The 23677-nt window shown below is 42.7% G+C and overlaps 1 gene segment (V, D, J or C); it reads right to left on the reverse strand.

Annotated features, from left to right (window-relative positions):
• The window catches only part of LOC146863219 (Ig kappa chain V-V regions-like), a 223788-nt gene that overhangs the window by 28951 nt on the left and 171160 nt on the right, over nt 1–23677 (reverse strand). The window contains 1 exon segment of the V gene segment in view: nt 13616–13672. Within this exon segment, the coding sequence occupies nt 13616–13672 (57 nt within the window).

Below are 23677 nucleotides of genomic sequence, written 5' to 3' on the forward strand. Positions count from 1 at the left end.
GTAACAATTGATAAAAGAGATAATACCATACATGCGTAACAAAAAAATGGGTGTAACTGGGTGTAACTAGAAAACGTCATCTAGGTGTGATGTCACAAATGGGTGTATCTATGAAATAATTTCGCAATGTCAGCGGAAATACTTGGCAGAGATGCGCGTGCAGCAGCATGACGTGTGATTGACGTGTAACTAGGGGGTGAAGGGGACTTGACATTTAGCTCTACATGTGGAGACAGAAGTCTGGGGGGTCAAGTCAACCTAATCCCAAATCATATCTAACATCCTATGTTTAAAGAACTTATGTTATCTAAAAGAGAAGGTCTCTCGAACGGAATCTATTCTATACTGACTGTGAGTGCGTGTACAAGCGTCTAAGTGTCTACATGGGACGCAAGGGCAGAAATCTTCCATAGTGACAGGGCTATGAATTACTTGCATAAGGACAGAGAAGCCGGGCCCTTGGCTCAGTAGCTGGAAGAATGTTTACTTAAACTACTAGACAGGAATGCATTGGATGAGGAGCAGATAATCTTGAAGGTGAAATACAGTTTTCTTGGCAGGCAGGCAGATCGGCCGAGTCAGGCACCGTTAGCCGCGCAGGGAGTAGGACAAAGTTCATGGATACAGATGTGGGCTCAGGCTGGAGCTGTCAGAGGTAAAAAGCAGGGAAAAGCTTGATGGCAGAATTAGGGCCTACTCGCCTGGACTGTAAAATGGAGTAACTGAGCCATATAAAGTCGGTGGCCTTTCGTACTTAGGAATGGAATATCCGATCCATTCATGGCGGATCTGAAAGAGGACATGTTGACAGTGGACGCACATGTGTTTGCGTCTTCATAACTGGAACTGGAGTAAATATACATGTACTTGTGATTGATACATGGGGACGTTAGGGTCGAGGATAGGGGACATAACTGATCACAAAAATCCATATTTCCACATTCCCTCCTTGTCCCCTACTGAGCCTTAGGAGATATCAATCTTCATTAATCCATCGATCTGTTCATATAGCATCATTTGTTCTTCTTTCTTCTTCTGGAATCTTGAATGAAAACTTGGTGGTGGAATACACGAAGTGGCACATAGACCACAAATCGCTGGTCCACATTGTAGGCATAAGCAGCAACTGAATAGTATGAGAAAGCCAATACCTAGGAAGGATAGAACTCTCCATCCCCAGGCTGACAACACGCTCCAAAACCACCCGGACCAAGTCCAAGTGCCTGGATTCTGGTGTATCTGGCTTACGATCTTGTGAAGGCGAGTTATAGCTTTATATACAGATGGCGAATTTTCTGGGATGAAAATGCAGCAGCTTGACCCGATGACCCTACAGGCTCCGCCCCTATCGGCCAGGATGACGTCAAGGACAAGACGATTTTGAAGGACAACAATCCTCATCGCAGATTGCTCCTCCGTCAGGTTGCCTAAGGCAGAGATAGTTTCATTCACTACGGCTTCAAGAGTTCTGGTTAATCTACGTATCAGCTTACTATTGGTAACTGTACCTATATAGGGAAAGAGTCCTTTATTAAAATCTGTATATTTTTCCCATGCTGTCTCAGTGTAATCGACAATTGGGAGATCTCTTCGTTCTCTATTGTGTACTAAATGAATATTTCTATGGTAATCAGGAGGAGCTAGGAAAACAGGTGGCAAAAGGAATCCGATGTAACAGGTACCATCCCAATCTAGCGGCAGACGTATATATGCAGTCTGACCACATATGAAGTAGGAATGGCAAGAAGCTTTAAATGAGGACTTGCCTTGATCGCTGAATTCTATTACAGTGGTGCATTTACTATGGCCCACATGTATGGAACCATTCTTTCTTACACATAATTCACCTTTAACTGAAAACACTGTCATAGCGGGCAAAATTGGTGTAACTTCGTTTTCAACATTCAGGATCATGAGATTAAGCGTAAAATTACCTAATCCATATACTTCATTTTCTAGATCAGTTCCTGTTCTTTTGGGACGACCCTCCTTATCAGGGTAGCAGACTTTGAGTAAAATCAGGTTCAGGTTTCCCCATACCCACTTGTCTTGATAAGTTACTGAGTTTAAATCTAAGGAATTGATTAAACTAAACCATGCTCCACAGGAGCCATTATGTGTGAATGGGTATGGAAAGAGAGGCAGAATTCCTTTATAGTTCTGATAGGGGGGAAGTCGGCCACATATCCAACAATTGGTAGCATTACTAGTCTGATGGGAATGATGTAACATACTAATGAAAGTGTTATTGCGCAGCGCAAATCTATAAGACAACTCATGTGGTGGTAATTCACTAAAGGAGTGTTCAACAGTAACATTGTAAGCATGTTTAGAAATAGGATAATACATATGCAGCAATATACTTGCAGAAATGATTAAAAGACTTAGAAAAAACAAAATCAATAATGTCACTGTGCAATGACTGCGAAGTGATTTACAATAGGCCTGTCTTTTCAACAGTATTTGTTGATATTTTTCTCTATTCAGGTCTAGGGGATACATGTCAGAGACAAATTCAACCGATTCACCTTTGAGAGGACTTAAACAATCAAATCGTCTGACTTATTAGACCTGAGTTTTAATTTATATAATTCGGAATTAGTCTGTTCAACCAAAGGGAGTTTTGAATCAATCTGTGAGGAAATGTCAGGTGTAAAGTTCACGTCTGAAGGTAGTCCATAAAATTTCTTGATATGACTTGAGTGTATCCAGCCTTTGCGGCCTTCGATCTTCACGGCTGTCCTTGTAGTGAGCAACACCAGTTTAGGCGACTTCCATCTAGGATCCAGCTGAGTCTTTCGGTCAAAGTTCCTTATAAACACCAGATCACCGGGAATTACGTCATGGGGTTTCACCTCGGTGTTATCGGGAAAGGCTGCAGCTACCTGTGAACGACAAGATTGTAGTGCAGCCAGGTAATCTGTCAGCATATTACAGTCAACATCAGTTATTTTACGAGGTATAGGCGTCCCCCACATATTAGGTGGTCTACCAAAGATCACCTCATACGGAGATAGCCCTGTTCGAGAATGTGCTACCATTCTCATGTAAAAGAGTGCGACTGGCAACGCTACTACCCAATCAACACCTTTTTCTCTACATATTTTGGACAATCTAATTTTCAGAGTTTGATTATGTCGTTCCACGAGACCTGCTGCCTCGGGGTGTCGGACACAATGGAACTTCCACTGATAGCCTAACAAGAGTGAAACGTGTTTCATCAGCTCGGATGAGAACGGCTGGCCGTTATCTGAATAGACAACACGTGGTAAACCGTACCGTGGGAAGAATTCTCGAACTAACTGCTTGGCAGTAGTCGGAGCAGTGTAATCTGAAACCGGGTAGGCTTCGGTCCAACGGGAAAGAGCACAGACAACTACGAGAACGTATTTGAATCCTCGACATCGTTCCATCTGGATGTAATCCATCTGGAGGACTTCAAAAGGGTGATCAGGAGGCTGAAATCCACCCTGTTCGACGGGAATGCTTTTACCTGGGTTAAACTGACAACATATCATACAGGTACGGACTTTCTGTTTAGCTGCTGCTCGTAAATGTTTGTTGAACCAAATGTGTTGGATGCTGTCTAGCATAGCTTTCTCTCCTAGGTGTGCTGGACTATGTACTGTATTAACAATTACTGGAACCATAGAATCAGGAAGAAACCATATAGATTTTTCCTTCGTCATCCATCCTTGATCCGTTTGGATCCCTCCTAATTCAGTCCATTTCTTTATTTCATCTGGTGTAGCATGTGTCTGTATGTCAATTACGTCAAGAGCGGGATCTTTAACTGTCATGCAATATGTTGGAGTCGGGACTATTGTCTTTGTCATATCAGTTGTGTGAGTTTGAGCAGTTTGTTTAGCTGTTCTGTCAGCTAAATCATTGCCTTGAGAGATGATATCAGTAACTTTCGTATGAGCTTTACATTTCATAATCGATATTGCAGTAGGTAGATGAATTGCATCTAATAAGGCATGAATAAGAGGTCCGTGCTGAATGTGGGCACCGTGAGAAGTTAAGTAACCTCTCTCTCGCCACAGTACGCCGAAGTCATGAACGACTCCGAATGCGTAACGTGAATCTGTGTATATGTTGACTTTTTTATTCAAAGCTTGGATGCAGGCTTGTGTCAGAGCGATAAGCTCTGCTGCTTGAGCTGACAAAGTATTTATGCAATTTGTTTCAATGACTTCAGTATCTGTTGTGACTGCATAAGCAGCTACTAATTCTCCTGTACTTGTTCTCATGCATGATCCGTCTACATACAACGTTAAGTCTGGATCTGTCAATGGAACATCTGTCAAGTCTTGTCTGGGTTTCGTCGTGATAGTAATGACTTCAATACAATCATGCGCTAATGGGTCTGTTCTATTTACTGGCAAAAGTGTAGCAGGATTTAATGTACTACATCGTCTGATTTCTATGTGTGGCTGAAACAATGTCAATTCATAACCGGTAAGTCTCGCTATAGTCAAGTGTTGTGTTTGTGTTCGGTTCAAAAGAACCTCTACTGCATGTGGTACTTGTACTGTTACTGGATGTCCTAATACTATGGCATCGCTTTGTCTGATTGCTAAAGCTGTTGCTGCGACTGATTTCAGGCACGCAGGGAGAGCTTGAGCTACGGGATCTAATGTACTAGAGAAATAGGCACATGGTTTATGTGATCCTGCTTGTTCCTGTGTGAGTACTGATAAAGCAGTACCTTCGCGTTCTGTAACAAAAAGTGTAAAACGTTTAGTGTAACATGGTGTTGCTAAAACAGGTGCTTGACATAAAGCTTTCTGTAAGCTTTCAAAGGCTTGTGTATGTTCCTGAGTCCAAGGAAGGACAGTCGATATGGCCGCCTCTTGTGTTGTCAACTGAATGAGGGGTTTTGCTAGAAATGCATATTGAGGAATCCACTGCCTACAGTATGAAGTGAGGCCTATAAAAGCCCGCACCTCCTTTTGTGTCTTGGGTATTGGCATGTTAGCAATTAACTGGATGCGATCGGGTGTAAGCTGTCTTCCCTCCTTGGACAGCGAGTGACCAAGGTAAACAACTCGCTGTACACAGAATTGCAGCTTAGAAGGGGACACCTTGTGCCCCTTTTCAGCCAGAAATTGTAAAACTGTCAGTGATGCTTTTTCACATTCAAGTTCGCTTCGGGCGGTGATCAGCAGATCATCGACATATTGAAGCAGAGCAGTGTTGACTGGCATGTGTATACTGTCAAGTTCTCGTTTCAGTGCTTGGCTATAGATGCTGGGGCTTTCTGTGAATCCTTGAGGTGCGCGTGTGAATTTAAAACTTCGTCCATTTAAACTAAATCCGAATAAGTATTGGCTTTCCGGATCTATTGGGACGCTGAAAAAAGCATTTTTGAGATCAATTACAGTAAAGAATGTTGCTTCGGAATCAATAGCTGTCAGTAATGAAGAAATGTCGGGGACCACGGGATACTGTGGTACAATGCATTTATTTAATTCGCGCAGATCAATAACTAATCGATATACTGGCGGGGCCTTCGGATCAGTTCGTTTAAGAATCGGAATTATCGGGGAATTACATACATTGGAGTCGGTTTCCACAACCACTCCTTGGGCAATAAGCTCGTCAATGATTTGCAGTAAAGCCACCACAGCATCTGGCGGTAACTTGTATTGTCGCATTCGTGGTAGTACCACTCCTGCCTTTAGTGTAACCCGATATGGTGTAATGTTCATGCAACCAACATCGGTAGGGCCTTGTGCCCATAAATGTGTCGGTAAAGTCTGTAATCGGTGATCCATGTCTCGGGACACATAGTGCCCTTTGAAATCACGTAAAAACAATCTTACTCCTTCCGGAGAACAACATATTATAGCTCCTAGAGCTTTCAATGTTTTTATACCCAACAGATTTTCTGGACATGATTTAGTAAGCAATAAATCTGTAGTTCGTGTCAAGGGTCCAATCGTAAGTGGAAGAGGCTGTGATACCACATTAACAATAGGTTTTCCTGAAAAACCAAGGGAAATATTCTGTAAGCCTGAGAGGGGTGCCCCTGGAACTTCACTGCGTTTTATTGTCGTTCGGCTTGCCCCTGTGTCGAGTAAAAATTTTCTATCTTGGCCTAATAGTTCACTATGTACATAAGGTCCTTCTTGATCTACAGGGACCTCGATAAGGGGTAAGCCAACTTCCCTCTCTAGGCTGTTTCATGAGTATCGTTGATAATCCGGATAGTCGTACTGTGCGGTCTGGTATAACTGTTGTGTCGTGTTCTGTGTGGCAGCAGTAGGCAACGGTGGTGCAGCTGGCACAAACTGTTGTGGAGCTGGCATGAACTGTTGTGGAGCTGGCATGGGCTGTGCATGCTGCTGAGCTCCATGTTCGTTCTGATCCTGTCTAGGTGGCCTTGGTCTCTCTTTTGTTATACCTGCAGCAATATTACGTTTTAATACTGGACAATCGTGTATATAATGACCTGGCTGTTTACAATAATTGCATGTCCCTTTTATAGAACCTGCTGAATCACTAGACTGTGTCATACCCTTTTTATGACTGTCAGCTGGAACTGTCTGGGAAACTAGCATCTTCATTTTCGTGTCTTTCATGCGTTTATGTTCATGTTCTTGTTCCTCTCTAATTCTATTGTGATGGTACTGTAGCATTTGTAACATTTGTGACGGGGTGTTACCTTGCCAGGTACTCTCGAATTTCAATACTCTATTCTTAACTTGAGGCAGAGAATTTTCAACTAATTTGGTCACAAACAGATGTGGATATGATTCACTACTTGCTTTTATGCCACTATTAATACCAAAACATTTTTCGAATCGGGCATAGAAATCACTAGTATCTTCATCTTGCTTTTGTTTACAGGCTGAGATTGCACCCCAGTCTTCCTTTTTCGTAGTTAATAAACGTGGCAATACTTGCACTAGTAAACCTGGTAACATTTTAGTCCTTTCCCCAAGCCCTGAACCTGGACCTCGGGCCTTTTCTTCATTTTCTAATGCTGTCCAATCTATCTTTTGATCTCCCACCTCCCACTCTTTTTCCTTGAGTTTTTCATAAATGCCAGCAGGCATTAATACCTTTAATATTGTCATAATGTCGGGATAGGTATACTCTCCCATGAGTAACATGTCTTTAATTTCGCGGTGGAAACCCGCTGGGTCTTTGTCATGACTGGGTACCACTTTCTTCATTTCTAGTAATTCCATTTTAGATATGGGTGTATATACAAATACACGTTTAAACTGATTGTCCTCGCCTTTTATTGGGTGCACTTCTCGTAAGGGATTCTGTCTATCCATGTAATGCGTCGTTCTTTCCTTGATGGGCAGTGAGACATGTTCTGGGCTCACAAAAAGAATGTACTGCTTTCTGGATTCTAATATTTCGCTAATTAACTCAGTACTTGAACCTTTCCATTTATTCGTGAGCAATTCAGTCAATATATCAGGTAGAGGACTAGGATCGGAGTGTTGGCTTTTATATAATATAAGGAGTTGCTGAATCATGTAGATACCAGCTAAACGTTGTTCGCCTGGAGTAAGGTTCAAAAACGTATGAGCTAGTGTATCATCACTATATTTTCCGGGACTGTCAGCCCATTGAACGGCTGACCTGGCTAACTCTTGTTCATCCATAGAATCGAGTAAATGATAACCCCTTTTTTCTCGGAGTAATTTGTCAGCGGCCTGGAACGAATACTCAGGGGACCTTATATTTCTTATATCTCCCATATGGGGAACGTCTAAATTGATTATAGGTGTTTGGAAATTCCTGTTATTGTCTGGACCTATCGGACGTATCGGATCAATAAAACGTCTAGTATTATTACAGGATCTTCCTCTGCCTACATAGGCTATGGTTCCTGACTGCCCCGCAGGTAGTCCTGATCCTTCCTCCTCCTCTTCTTGTTCAAACTGGTCTACCGCTAATCTCTCTTCGTGTATGCGTTCTATTTCTTTGCGGATCTTTCGGCACATGGCTACTATACATGCTTGCCTATCATGTTTCCCCTCTGATATATTCTGACTCCATCTGGTAAGAATTTGCATTGCTTCCGGATTTACCCCCGGCCGGTCTTGGTTTCTGATCACACAATTTATGAGGAAACGTAACAATTCCCCCTGTATCTCCACTTTCTGGTATTCCATAGCTCTGTTAATACATTCAGAATCTCGCCCTGACTGGACAAAATGATATATATTATCTAAATGTGTAGTCATTCCTGGTAGCTTCTCTAAATACATTGTAGCTCGTCGGATACGTAATGATGCCAGGACCATTTCGTTCTCTTTGCCGGGCACAGGGTCGTATCTACACTCTACAAGAAGTTCCTTAAGCGTGCGGGAATTTATGAGTTTGGGCGTACGTTGATGTACTGAGTCTTGAAAGGTAGGAGTATGCGCTTTGGGGGGCGGGGAAAAAACCAAGGAGGGAATTGGTGTACCTCCGATAGCGCCTTCTGGGGTGCTGGACGTGAAAGGATTTGTTGAACGCGATACAGCAACTATGGGTGTGAGCACAGCTGTAGAAGCAGCTGTAGGAACAGGTGTAGAAACAGATGTGCTTGCCGGAACTTGTGTCGGAATTTGTTGTTGCAGAGGTACAGACACAGGGTCTTGGAGTTGAATCCCCTCGGCAGACGGTCTATGTGGGGCGGAGTTAGCATACTCGGGAGCTGCGTCGTCTAAATATGAGGAAAGGAAAACATCCTCTGCGGTTCTGGGATGTCCTTTGGGATGTGCTTTTATCGGAACCAATGGGGGTGGCAAGTCTTTTGGTATCTCCGGTGTAGCCTTAGGTAATCCTTCGGCCAGAAGGGGATACATACCATTCTTAAGAGCATTTCTCTGTCTATCTACTTGTTCTGATTTTACTCGTGCACCTTCTTCAATTAATAGATTTTCTCGGACTTTATTCGAACTTTCCTTACTTTTCTCTTCCTGTCTGAGCGCTTTTTCGGTACGTCTATATGATTCTTTACGCCATAATTCAATGGCATCTTTCTGTGACTGTCTAACTTTCTTTTTCCATAATTCTTCTTCTACTTTCATGATACAATCTGCATCCCAGGTCCCAGCTGCGGGCCATCTCTGACCTTCTGGTAATCCCTTGGTGTAGTCTACCCATAAATCGAGAAATAATACTGCATCCAGACCATGTTTATGATACATGAAGTACCCTGGAGTGTCCCTAGGAGGAATGGGAACGGCTTCTTCGAGTACCCCTTTTCTAGTTGTGACCTGTCTTAATTTCGAAAAGAGCGGCATATTGACAACTGATCTGATACTCTATCTTGAACACACTTAATACAATAAACACAATAATGGACGGTCATTCATACCACGATATGCAGAACGTGTTTAAAAAACATTTAACATTTTAACAGACAATGATAACTTTTGACAGAAAACTAGTTACTGACATAGTACTTGATACTGACTAGATGATACTGAATTATTTACTAGACATACTAGATATACTGCTAAACAGTACAGATACACTGCTGAAACAGTGCAGACCGGATTTGTGTACCCAAACCCGTCTTGACCGGCACGACCTATGTGCACGTCAGAACGCTTCCCCAGCAATGGTACTCACCGGGTAGCTCGGAACGGAAGGCCTCGGAACTGAACTGAACGGAACTGGACCGGACTGGACTCGAATCGACAACTGCGGAACTTCGGAACATCGGAACATCGGAACATCGGAACTTGGTGGGCCTCTGTATACCTCGGATCTTGCTCTCTCAGCTAGGCTCTGGTCGGGATACTTCGCACTTCTCACCGCCTCGTCTGGGTGTTGATCGCAGCCTCAGTCGCCCCCGCTTGACCGGAGGGAGATACAGGAAATCCTGCTGGTACGCGTTGTTGTCCGTCCAGCTGTGGCAGGAGACCGGGCCTGCAACGCACCGCCGGCGCGTGAGATGAGAAAGTGTCCCTGTTCGGGCGCCAATTATGTGGTAAATAAAATCTTACCGGGACTTAATTTGATACAGGAAAATTAATAAAACAGCTCAGTAAAATAAGAGGCAGAATCCGTGGTATTAGAGGTTCGGAACGGATTTTATTCCTAATGGGCAATTCGAATTGGGAACTTCATGTTCCATCACCGCGGAGGTTCCGGAAGTGAAGAGCAATACATTATTGACAAGTAATCACTTTTATAGAACAGTCATTACAGTGAAACAAATGCAGGAGGCGTAACAATTGATAAAAGAGATAATACCATACATGCGTAACAAAAAAATGGGTGTAACTGGGTGTAACTAGAAAACGTCATCTAGGTGTGATGTCACAAATGGGTGTATCTATGAAATAATTTCGCAATGTCAGCGGAAATACTTGGCAGAGATGCGCGCGCAGCAGCATGACGTGTGATTGACGTGTAACTAGGGGGTGAAGGGGACTTGACATTTAGCTCTACATGTGGAGACAGAAGTCTGGGGGGTCAAGTCAACCTAATCCCAAATCATATCTAACATCCTATGTTTAAAGAACTTATGTTATCTAAAAGAGAAGGTCTCTCGAACGGAATCTATTCTATACTGACTGTGAGTGCGTGTACAAGCGTCTAAGTGTCTACATGGGACGCAAGGGCAGAAATCTTCCATAGTGACAGGGCTATGAATTACTTGCATAAGGACAGAGAAGCCGGGCCCTTGGCTCAGTAGCTGGAAGAATGTTTACTTAAACTACTAGACAGGAATGCATTGGATGAGGAGCAGATAATCTTGAAGGTGAAATACAGTTTTCTTGGCAGGCAGGCAGATCGGCCGAGTCAGGCACCGTTAGCCGCGCAGGGAGTAGGACAAAGTTCATGGATACAGATGTGGGCTCAGGCTGGAGCTGTCAGAGGTAAAAAGCAGGGAAAAGCTTGATGGCAGAATTAGGGCCTACTCGCCTGGACTGTAAAATGGAGTAACTGAGCCATATAAAGTCGGTGGCCTTTCGTACTTAGGAATGGAATATCCGATCCATTCATGGCGGATCTGAAAGAGGACATGTTGACAGTGGACGCACATGTGTTTGCGTCTTCATAACTGGAACTGGAGTAAATATACATGTACTTGTGATTGATACATGGGGACGTTAGGGTCGAGGATAGGGGACATAACTGATCACAAAAATCCATATTTCCACACTCCCCCAGTGCAGGACTTCAAAGCACTCTAGGAGTGCACCCACCCAGCCCCAATACACTAAATCCTGTCTGGAAGGTGGTGACACCTCCCTGTGACAGGATGCCTATTGTTGGGCATCCTCCACTGCGAGTTTCAGTCAGCAGCAGGAGGGCAGCCCAGTGTCTGTGCTGGTGGCATCCATTTTGTGATGCCAGGGCTCTTTCAGATTTCTACAGTGTTTCCACAGTGGGTACATGTCTTCCCCTCTAGAAGGGTGGGATCATACTCCCACACCAGTTACTGGTGTGCGGGTATGATTCCAAGTTGTTTGACACCAAACACGACATGTTTTGATGCAGTCATTCGAAAGTTAGCATTTACCGGTAGGTTATAATGCACTTAAGAGTATATGGTTTAACCACATCCACAAATAGCCACAGAGAATAGACTCTGTCAGCTGCAGAGGGGCCCTGCTCATGCAGAGGCACCTCCTCACATTGTAAACCAAGCACCCTGTCCTCAGGATTGACAGGGCCTGCCTTAGGGGTGTTTATATGTGTGTGTATGGTGAGATTTAGGAACCTATACCTCAGCGAGGAGCGCTAACACTACCTCACCCAGGCTGCAGTAGCAGGCCTGTGGTGTCAGATTTAGTCTGCTTCCCAGGGGTGGCATGCTTCAGCCCCTGGTAGGCCTGTGAAGTACCTATGCCCTAGGTACCTAAGGTACTATATACTAGGGGCTCTTAAGGTACCACAGTATCCAATCACTAGTGCATATAATATGCACTCCAAGTTGTTTAGAGAGAACAGAGAGACTGGGGCCCTGATTAGCAGGGACCCAGCCAGACTATAGCCAGAAACCAGTGTTAACATCAGAAAAAAAGTGGGGGCAACAGAAGTGCAGATCCTACTCTCCTACAGTCAGGATTTAGAGGACTTGTATAGCCTTAGAACAGCAGCAACATAATAGATTAGTTTCAGGGAACTGTTTCTGGCCTGATCTGCCTAGCACATAGTCTTAGTTAGGGTTATTCCCAAGTAGCTAAGCTTTGTGACTATATCTAAGGGTTTGCCTTCAAGCGAGATAGAATCTCTAAATGTCCTGTTGTGTGTCATGAATTTGGCTTTCGAACGATTGATCACCAGCCCTCGATAATTGAAAAAAAAGCCATGATTAAATCTACAACAGTTTGCAGTCCAACCGGGCTTCTGGATATCACTAAGGTGTCATCTGCGAATAAGAGGCTCTTTCTGCTGGCCACCATATTGTAGTCACCCTCACTCTACTCCAGGTAGGTAACCACATCATTTAAATACGACAAAAACAATGTTGGGGCAAATATGAATCCAGGATGGGCGCCTTTGTAAACTCCTATCCACGCAATTAATTCCCCCTTGGGTCCCCATCGAACTTGGGCATAGCTTTCTTAATATAGACGGATGAGGATGTCCAGGAGCTCATGAGGGATCTTGCTGTTCTTCAAGACCTCCCATAACTTGCAGTGGGTACCAGATCGAACGCAGTCTTTAGGTCCATGAAGACAAGATAAAGGTGGGATTTTTCTGATAGTCTTTCTGTTAATAACCATGAACCTAAAAACCTGATCAATTGTGCTTATCTAGTTTCTAAACCCCACTTGCAGATATGACAAAGCTCTATGCTCCTCTATCCAGATATTAGGCTGGTGCAAGATCTGTCTACAAAAGGCCTTCTGAATTACATCAATGAGACTGATGAGTCTGCAATTCAGAAGGAATCTCTTGAGCCTTTTTCATATGTAGGCACAATCTCGGCTGCTTTCCAGCTGCACGGGATGCACATCCCTCGCAGGATCAAATTGGTTAGCTTATTTATGGTTATGGTCCAGTTCCCAAGGTCTGATAGAAATAGGGTTTGGTCGATGTGGAAGGAATCAGTGAAAGACGCCAAAGAAGAAAGAACCGGAAGAGCAATGGGAGAGCAGCGCTGACCCAAGGAGGGCGTGGAGAAAAGGTGGGATAGTCCAGCATCTCCGAAGTAGCAGACGATGGTACACAGGAGGACCGAGTACTCCTTCCCAATCAAGAACCCCTTTGGCAGGCCAGCTGTCCTACCCACACTCCAGGATGAGTGTGCTGGAGCGTGGCTTATGCAGGTCTGTGACAGGGTCAGGTCATGGGGAAGACGAGGGAGTAGTACAAAAGGACTTGAGACCACAGTTCACTCGTAATTGCGGTTAACGTCAAATATTGTTTTGTCTTTGTATTGTCTGATTTGTTTGGTGCCATTTTTATGTCCAATCTCTCGTCGCCCAGGGACTATAACCAATGTTACACCCAAGCAAGCGGTACTCTCTAAATGCCTTAAACTCTCCCCCCCCTTAACTTAATGCTAAAGTGTGCTTCCTGAATATATCCCTCTTCCAGAAATAATTTCCCAAATCATGCACTTTCAAAACAATGCACAGTAGAGTACGATGAAGGTGATGGTTTTGGCCCATTTAAAATATAAAAAACGTACCTGCTTTTGCCTCAATTCTCTCCTGAGGGACCGGCAGGGATGTTCCGGAGCCTGGACCTACAATGAAGAGAGAGATATAATTTTATTTTGTGGACTTTATATGTGGCAGAGACGTTCTAGTAATAAAGAAAAAGAAGAGACACCAATATATTATTGTGCCCTGGGCTTTTCATATATACCTCATAAAGCATCAGGATCACAGCATCCCAGCCTTTGCTGGGCTTTTTACTGGGCAGATCTAGGATATAGTTTCCTGCTATTTCTAATGTCAAAACCATCGCCTCGCTTGAGGCTCTGGCGTAAATTCAGTTTTGTGTTTCTGCAATCTTTATTCTGCCTGATGCATCCAGGTTTTGGGGGTTTTTGAGTCCGTGCATGATATCAAGCAAACATTTGCCTAAGGCGTTAAACAGGTGTTCATTGACCAGAGGGGTTTCTGAATGTTTTCCATAAAGCAGGGAGAGGTTTTCTAGTCAGAGACAGCATTAGTCGGTGCCCTATTAATTTTGCCCATAAGGTCTAGCTGGACTGCGACCCTAGTCTATTTTACCCTGATCCAATTATTAGTTGGAAGTAGGTCGGTGGTAATGAATGGCTTCAGTATGTCACTCAAGGAACAGTGTAGTGCATTATGATCGCTATCTATTCTAGGTAATACCTTCATGTCAGCAACCATAGTCCAGAAAGAGAGAGAGCGATCAGTATGTTGTCAACCCTGCTGAAGTTACCAGGGCGATTCAAAGTGTCTCCTGTAATTTGGTCACAAGGGGTGCAACCATTGAATACGCTCAACCCATGTAACAGTGCGAAGGCTAATAGCCGATAGGCTGCATCAGTCCACCGTTTGCATGTGTGGCATTTAGGAGAAGGATGCCCCAGGCATTATCTTCTGTGTTGGCTAGAAAGGTGTTACTACTATACATGGTCTCAAATGTGGTGTTGAAATCACCTACAACAATAAGATATTCCTGGTATCAGAAAGATTCCTATCTGCAGCCAATTGCTGAATTGTCTACATTATGCCACACCCTCTCAATCGACAGTTGAAGATATTATAGATGTAAAGTGGGCAGTAATCCTCCCCAGTGACCGTGATGCCTAATATGTCATGGGGGGAATGTCAAGTATTGACAGTTTCAGACCCAAACTAGTAAGCCACCAGAAGGGTGCCCCTTTTGGTGTGGCAGGTGGAAACAGAAAGTTGACATCGTAATCTGAAGAGTGAATCAACAGTCTAAGGGCCACATGTATGACCGTTTCATTTTGTGATGCGCAAATTTCAATTTTTAATGACTGGCAATGTGTGAGTCTCGCAGTAGGTAACTGCACGCTGACCCTGTTTGTTTCCTTGTACACACGCTAGTTGTAGCGCAGTTCTGGAGGTGCCTGGCTCTGCTCGCGCATTAGGGGCTCCATTTTTCAGAGGGCTTTCATGCCATTGTTTTTAGCTTGTGCTTGTGTTTTGCTTAGTTTTAATTCTTTTATTTTAATCAGTTTTCTGTTCCCAGTACGTCTCGCAAGGGAGCTTGTGACAGAAAATGGGGGGTTTATGGACCCAGTTTGTTCCTTACTTTTTCTTGCACTGCTCTTGGTCGAGACCTAAGCGCTGTGTTTTCACACCCCCTGACACGGCCCCTCACCGGAGGCCAGCTTGGAAACTGATCGCAACAGCGCATTCGCCCAGAGGACGCGTGCAGCAGGCGCGCCACTGGCATGCCAAAGGTGCGCCTAAGGCAAGCCCATCTGCGTCCATCCGCGCTCAGCACCAGCCACTATGCTGGTTGTTACACATTGCCTAATGCCTCGATACAGTACCCAAGAGAACTGCTGCTTACCATGAACTTCCCAGGTAAGCGCTGCCTAGGACCAGTTTTGTGTTCTTCCTTCACTCCCAAGTCTCGTACCTGCTCCGGCTGTGGGCTTACCCTCTCCAACTTGAAGATTAGGGACTCTACCACATCGAATAGTGTCATCCCCTACCTACTCCCCAATGAGGACTTGTTTGTTGTGCCTTGATTAATGCTCATTCCCTTTTCAGGCATGTGCTTGAATTTGTTGACTTTCTTCAAACACAATCCATTGATATCGCCTTTAATACTGAGTCCTGGGCAGAAGCGGCCTTCGCCCCGGAATTGTCCACTGCAACTCCTGCAAGTTAGTCCGTTTTTAGAGAGGATTGCTTGGAAAAAAAGGTGATGATTCAGCCAATATTTATTGCAGCACGTTTAAATCCACCTTTATTAGTCATTGCAGCTTGGGAGAGCTAGAAGCACTTTCCTATAAAAGCAAGAAATCCCTCCTTCAATGACTTCTTATATATTGACCCTGAGAACGAAGACAGCTTCTTTTCATGCCATGGGCCAACCTTTAGACACTATAATCAATTCCTCCAATTACACCATCCTGGGCTACTCCAATATACACCTAGAAGATGCCTAAAACCAAGATGGTGCCCTACTTAAAGATGTCATGGACAGCTTGGGCCTTTTTTAACATACACATTACTCCTCTTGCCAGTCTGATCCAGTCCTTTGGGTTCTCGGTAGTGTCCTATACCGATGGCACCCAAATAATTATATCAGTGGCCAGCGATCCCTTCGACACAGCCGCTTGTTTTTGGGACTGTCTGCGTCATGTCAATAAAGGTGAGCAGTCAAAATATCAATTTTTTTATATCGACCTACAGTAATATCGAGTTTGTAATATCATAGGGACAGCATATCGATGTCAAGAATATCGGTGACCAGAATATCGACCTTAAGGTAAGTAATATTGTTTTTTTTATATCGAAGTAAGTAATATCGAAGTTAGTAATATCGAAGTAAGTAATATCATTAGCAAAAATATAGTTGTTTATAATATCGATATTTATATAAGTGTTATGTATTTTAGTATGTATTTTCTATGTATGTTTAACATTTTTTGGAATGAATTTTTATTATTTTTAAATATATATATCGATTTATATAGAGGGGGTCGTGGGTTTATAGAGGAATAGGGTGGGAAGTAATTTAAATATAAATAATTAATTAATATATGTTTTGTTTATTGTTATTGATAATTTATTGTTAGTTAATTATTAATTGGTAATTCATTTATCTTAATTGATTAATTTATAATTATAATATATATAATTAACATATTATTATTTTGTATTTGTTGGTATTCTTAAATCATTTATTGTTAATTTATTATTAATTGGTAATTATTTTTTATTAATTGATTAATTGACAATTAAATTAATTGTGTTCTTTTTTATGTGTAGCGTGTTGTGTGTTTATGGGGGATAGGGTGGGGAGTAATTTAATGTTATTTAAGTAAATATTAATTTAATTTTATTGGTATTTAATATTAATCTTGTAGTTAATTAATTTTAAATATGCTATTTATTTTACAAAAATTATTCAATTAATGCGTATGTTAATTTAACCCCTACGCTATCCTACATTTTCCACACTGTTACATTCACTGGAGTTAGAATAGTAATTTTAACCCTTATGCTATCCAACACTTTCCCTACTGTTGCACTCACTGGAGTGGGAATAGTAATTTTTACCCCTACGCTATCCAACACTTTCCCTACTGTTGCACTTACTGGAGTGGGAATAGTAATTTGTACCCCATGCTATCCAACACTTTCCCTACTGTTGCACTCTCTGGAGTGGGAATAGTAATTTTAACCCCTACGTTATCCAACACTTTCCCTACTGTTGCACTCACGGGAGTGGGAATAGTCATTTTTACACCTACGCTATCCAAGACTTTCCCTACTGTTGCACTCCCTGTAGTGGGAATAGTAATTTTAACCCCTACGCTATCCAAGACTTTCCCTACTGTTGCACTCACTGGAGTGGGAGTAGTAATTTTTACCCCTACGCTATCCAACACTTTCCCTACTGTTGCACTCACTGGTGTGCGAATAGTAATTTTTACCCCTACGCTATACAACATTTTCCCTTCTGTTGCACTGTTTAGAGTTGGAATAGTAATTTTATTACCTCCGCTATCTAATATTTTTGTATTATTTTAGTTAATGTAGTATATAATTAATATTAATTAGATTAAAAATAATTGTTTTTAAATTTGTTATACATGTTTATTTAATTTTAATTGATATTATTGTTTTATGTGTATAGATGTATTTATAATTTATATTATATTTTTTTTAACCCCTTCTGTGCCACGCCCTTTCCCCCTCCTGTGCCGGGCGTTACATTAGTGGGTGGGGTTCATGACGAGATAGTCATGGCACAGCGCGACCATGCTCCATGACCAGACTATCTCGTCATGGGCACAGAAGAGGTTAAACATTATAAGTTATTAAAATGAGTATTAAAAATTATTAGTAAGTATATATATTATATATTAAGGTGCCGATTCCGATCCGGGAAGAAATTTTCCCGTACGACTCGTATCCGTATTTTTTTACATACGAATCGTACAAGTCTCGTCCAACCGGTGAAGTACGATTCGTACGTAAAAAATACATATGAATCGTATCGGGAAAAGGTCTACGAGACGTACCCAGACAGTTTTACGTACGATTCGTAAAACTGAAGTCCGAGCACACAAGTTCGATCTGTACCGGCGTCCCGAATACAGAAGTGTATGGAAAACGTCCCATACGGAGCGAACTTTGTATGACTCGTATCCCGGGTAAACTTGTGCCCGGGGTACAAGTCGTACGGCCCCCCCGCGTATGTTTGCACCGTACCCCAGGCGTACCCCAATCCTCACGTATGTACATACACGATGTCAGTACGGACCGTACATACGCGATGTCAGTACGGACCGTACATACGCGATGTCAGGATGCACCGTACACATGCAATGTTGGGGTACGCACCGTACATGATGACATGTACGATGAGGTTGATGGCGTGTACGTCACGTACTGGGCCCCCTTTTCGTCATACATCCCAGCGTACTTAGCTTTTCCGGCAGTTTTTGGCTCACGTAAAAAAAGAGCCGTATGGAGTGCTGTAGGTACGAATCGTACTTGCTGGTCCGTACAGTGCTGCCTAAATCCGTACGCACGTCGCGTTCGCGCTGTCCCGGATCAGACTCGTACGTGTCTTTTAGCCGTACGGTCTTTTGTACCATTCGCACAGAAATAGGATTTCTGTACGAATCGTACTTGCTAGTTTGTACGGTTTATTTACTGGGTACGAGTCGTACGGAGAAAACGCTCCGTACGACGATTCGTACCCGGTTTTTCCCTGATCGGAATTGGCACCTAGATGTATATGTTTAATTTATTTTTACATTATATATATATTACTTATAATTTTTAAACATTTTTAAATATTTTTGGCTATGTTTATTTTAATTATACGTATTATTTACTTTATTTTACATTATTTTTTTAACTTAAATAAAAAACTATATTTTTAACAACAATATTTATGACATCGATATTTTTTCCCCGATATTTTTGTACTTACCATAATGTAGATAGGATGTCGATATTCTTGACTTCGATATTCTTGTGTCAATATTTCTGTAGGTCGATATTCTGACCTTCGATATTCTGTCAGTGATTCATCAATAAATGGATGTCGTCACATTTCCTAAAACTCAACTCCAGTAAAACAGAGATCCTACTTTAAGGAGAAAAAAAACATTCTAGTCCCCACTGTGGTGGTCGCAGGAACTTGGACTATCCCCTACACCAGCCAACAAGGTGAAAAATCTAGGCATAGCCTTCAACAACAAACTCTCCTTTGAGGGCCAGGTCATTGCTATCACATCTGCAAGTTTCTACACCCTGAAACTTCTCAGAAAAAAAATCCTTTTATTCCTGCCAAACAGCAGAAAACCGTGTCTCCAGCCTTAGTACTTTACAAGATTGACTACAGTAATGCTCTCTTCATCAATATCCCCAAAAAGTGCCTCGTCAAAAATTCAAATCTTATAGAATGCTGCTTCTCACCTTCTCCAAGGTATCCCCAAACATCAATCAATATCATCATCACTTAATCTTCTTTACTGGCTTCCAATCAAGAAGCGTATTGATTTCAAAGCCTTATACATTGCCTTTAAGGCACTTCATGGCACAGGCCATGAGTACCTTAGACAAAGCTTTCAGTGGTACATTCCATCCAGACCCCTTTAGTCTGCCTCGACTCACAATCTTACAGTCCCTAAGCTCAAATAGGCTAGCTAGGGTGGTAGAAGCTTTGTCTTGGGTACATCCAGATTTTGGAATTCCCACCCGTTGGAACTGAAAAGACAGAAAGACATGTTATCCTTCAGAAAAGCAGTTAAAACCTGCTTGTTCTACTATTAATACATCTCCATTTTAGGTCAGTAGACTTACCTCTCTGAGACTAGCGCCAAGACACCCCTGGGTATGAGTGTGCTTTACAAATCTTATTTTCATTTCAATATGTTTGCTGAACTGCAATCAGAGTATCAACTTCGCTCAATGTAACACCAGTCCCACATTCGGGTCCCACATTATCTGAAGTGTGTGATGGTGCATTTGCTGTATGCTCTTCATGCCTCACTGATACATGCAGACCTGGGACTGCAACAGAGTTGTGGTGTCTGGGGTGTGCAGAGTTGTGATTTCTGCTACACCCCAAATTGGTTAAGGAAAGCACCATACTGTTCTGGGTGAATAAACTCTCTGTTTACTTGTATGTCTCTCACTGTTTTCCTCTTATGAAAGGGGCCTCTGAGAGGCTAGATTAAAATGTAGTTTATTTAAAGTAAAACATGGTTGATAATGAACTCTGTCTTGCCTGTACTCTGCAAACTTATTTCTGGGCTCATCCTGCAGGAGATGTGAAAAGATGAACTATAAACGGATGCATATATTCTCTGGTTTTGTCCCAGACGAGACCCGTTTTGTTCACCCATGTGTCTCACTATCTCAGATATTAGTGTCTCTGTAATACAGCCGCCTGCCATGCTTGCACTTTTATACAATACTCCTAATGTTACTAGATAACACCACAAAGGAAAATGTGGATCTCCACTTCATTAGTCATCACTAAATTATGTTTTCTGAGACTCTGTTGATCTGCTCACATACCCTGGCATGAGCAATGGTTAACTGAAGTTACTCACATGGTAAGATAGATGGCATGGTAAGATAGATGAGACTTACACAGAAGCTGCATCACCTATTACTTCAGCTATTACTTGTCTTTCAACAGGTATGGGCCAGGTCTCTGGAACCTCAATGCTTGGGCTTATTTTTTTATTTTATTACAGAGTTTTATATAGCGCAAACTTGACCCGAATCGGGTATCAGAGTTTTACATAGCACCAGTTGCATCACATGAGGACACATTCATTTTTGTTAGGCACGGGGAGATTAAGTGATTTGCCCAGAATCACAGGATGTTCAGCGTCATTGCCGAGACTCAAGCCCAGTTCCCCAGATTCGAGGTCAACCTCCCTAGCCGTTAGGCCAACTCCTCTCCCAATTTATTATAGATGATGTACATGTATGCCCTTGCCTGTGCTATATCGCTTTTTATAACATAATGTCACATCAATATGTTATTGTTACCATTACGTAACAGCATCAAGGTCTTATTATTGCTGATCTGTTCATCCGATCAAACATACCTTAGCATCATTGAGCTTTTGGCCCTAGCGAGTTTGCATTTTGTTAAACATCTGATTCTACAGCTTATTGGATATTTACCTCATAGCGGGTTTTAGTCATAATATTCAGCTTTACTTTCATAGTTAATGACAGTCTGCACCAGGACCAGGGGCCAGGAACCCTGGCCTTCTCCTCGAACTAGGATATTCTACTCATCAGATCAGCTACAAGGCCTCCAAGCAAGCACTAATAATGCATGTCTACATTCAATTGACCTCAGCACCACTGCTTTACTGGAGTGTAAAGCTTGAACTTTTGATTTAAATAATGTACTCCCCCCTAATAGTTTAATTTCAAATGAAGCAAATAAGCAGCCAATTTTTTCCCTTAAATGTAGATCACTCAACCCAGCCCCATTGTATGTTCTGAAGCAAAGGATGAAGGAAATCCCCCATACTACAAGAACTGCTTAATCTTTCATTAAGGGGTGGAATTGTACCCTCTCACCCCTGGAAAGATACAGTGGTAAACCCTCTATTAAAAAAATTATAATTTAGATCCACTGCTATTGGAAAACTACAGACCAATGTCCCTGTTACCAGGTGTTCGAAAGTTGCTGGAAAAGCATGTGAATCAGCACCTAACATCATTTCTTGAAGTTAATGAGATAGTTTATCCCACAAAAACAGGTTTCAGATCCCAACATAGAGACGGCCCTACTTGTAAAAGTAGAAGAATTTAAAATTCTTCTGGATCAAGGGGGCTCTGCAGCAGCCATACTACTTGATCTAAGCACATCATTTGATATTGTATCCCATTCAACTCTCATACAGAGACTGGGGAGCTTGGGAGTGAGGAAGTTTGCTCTGGACTGGCTCACATCATTTTTAGAAGATAGGAGCTTTAAAGTATGTGACACCTCTTCAAACTCAGAGGTATCCTCCTTGAAATGTGGCGTCCCTCAAGGATATTTGTTAAGCTCTACCTTATTTAATCTTTATGTACTCTGCTTGGTGGAGATAGAGTAAAACTTCAGTCCCTCAATAGTCACTTATGCAGATGACACGCAAATAGTTCTGTCCCTAAACCCAAGGAACCATTTAAAAGGGATTGCACTTGGATCTTGCCTAAAGGAAGTGGCTAAATGGATGGTCCATTGTTCCCTTAAGCTTAACCGTGATAAGACCAAAGTTATGGTGGTTGGCAACGACTTTAACTAGTACGTTGGCCAGTGTCTTTAGGAAGCCCCCCACCCCTAATACTTCCATAAATAATGTAGGCATCTGGCTAGATAACACACTTATCCTTATACTGAGTCCAGGAAGGTTGCAGCAAATTGTTAAGGCGTGCTTAGGATGCTTAGGAAAATATTATTTCTCCTACTGTTTCCCCCTAGAAAGCTAACTGTTCAGGCACTTGTCTCTTCCCACCTTGATTATGGCAATTCCCTCTACCTAGGTTCTACACGAGATGTCATCAAAAGACTGCAAGTAGTGCAAAACAGTGCCACCCATCTTCTTTTAAAAATTCCTAGGCATCAATAATTGTTGCAGCTCATTGGCTACCAATCAAGCAGAGAATATCATTTAAGTCCCTCTGAATTACTGGTAGGGCCTATTACAAAAAAAGTTCCCCAACTCTTACAGTTTTTACCATGGCCCTATGCTCCCACCAGGACTTTAAGTACATAGTGGTTGTCAATTCTAACCCCGGGTGTAGTACTCCGCTTTGCCCACGGAGTGTACGTAGCGCTGCCTGCTTTGCAGTTTTCGAAGTAGGCGTAGCAGGCAGCGCTATGCACACGCCAGGGCGAAGCAGAGCTGCCTGCCGCCCGCCACCCGCCACCCGCCCGCCCTCCTTTTAAAATAATGTAAAGTATGATAAAAAAAATTAATATAATGACTTACCTGCAGCGCGGCGTCCCGGGGCTCCCTCTTCCTCGTTGCCGATAACTTTTTTTCACAAATGAGCATGCGCAGACGACCGCGCATGCGCATTTCTCACAAGAAATGCGAATGCGCGGTCGTCCGCGCCTGCGCATTTGTGAAAAGAAGTTGTCAACGAGGTAGAGGGAGCCACGGAGACGCCGCGCTGCAGGTAAGTCATTATATTTCATTTTTTTATCATACTTTATATTATTTTAAAAGGAGGGCGGGCGGGAGGCGGGCGGCGCGTAGTGGGGCTACTCGGAGCACGCAAGTGTGCGTAGATTTGGGCTCACTACGCGCTGCTCCACGTAGCCCCAATATGCCCACTATGCCCAGGCCTGGTCAATTCCCAAATTTCGCAAAGCAAGGGATGGAGGGCGCTATATCTCCTATCTGACCCCAGGCTATGTAACCAGTTAGGATTTGCAAAGTAGGAATAAGGTTTCACAGAGAAGTTGAAACTTGCTTGGTTATTTATAGCACTGGAAGGCCCTCTGGGGTGGCCATGCACTCTATAAAATGCATAGAATCGAATGGGTTATTGATAGAAATTGGGTTTCTGTCTGTCCATGC

Source organism: Triturus cristatus, chromosome 2_2 (genome assembly GCF_964204655.1).
Source record: "Triturus cristatus chromosome 2_2, aTriCri1.1, whole genome shotgun sequence".
In the NCBI taxonomy this organism is placed as follows: Eukaryota; Metazoa; Chordata; class Amphibia; order Caudata; family Salamandridae; genus Triturus; species Triturus cristatus.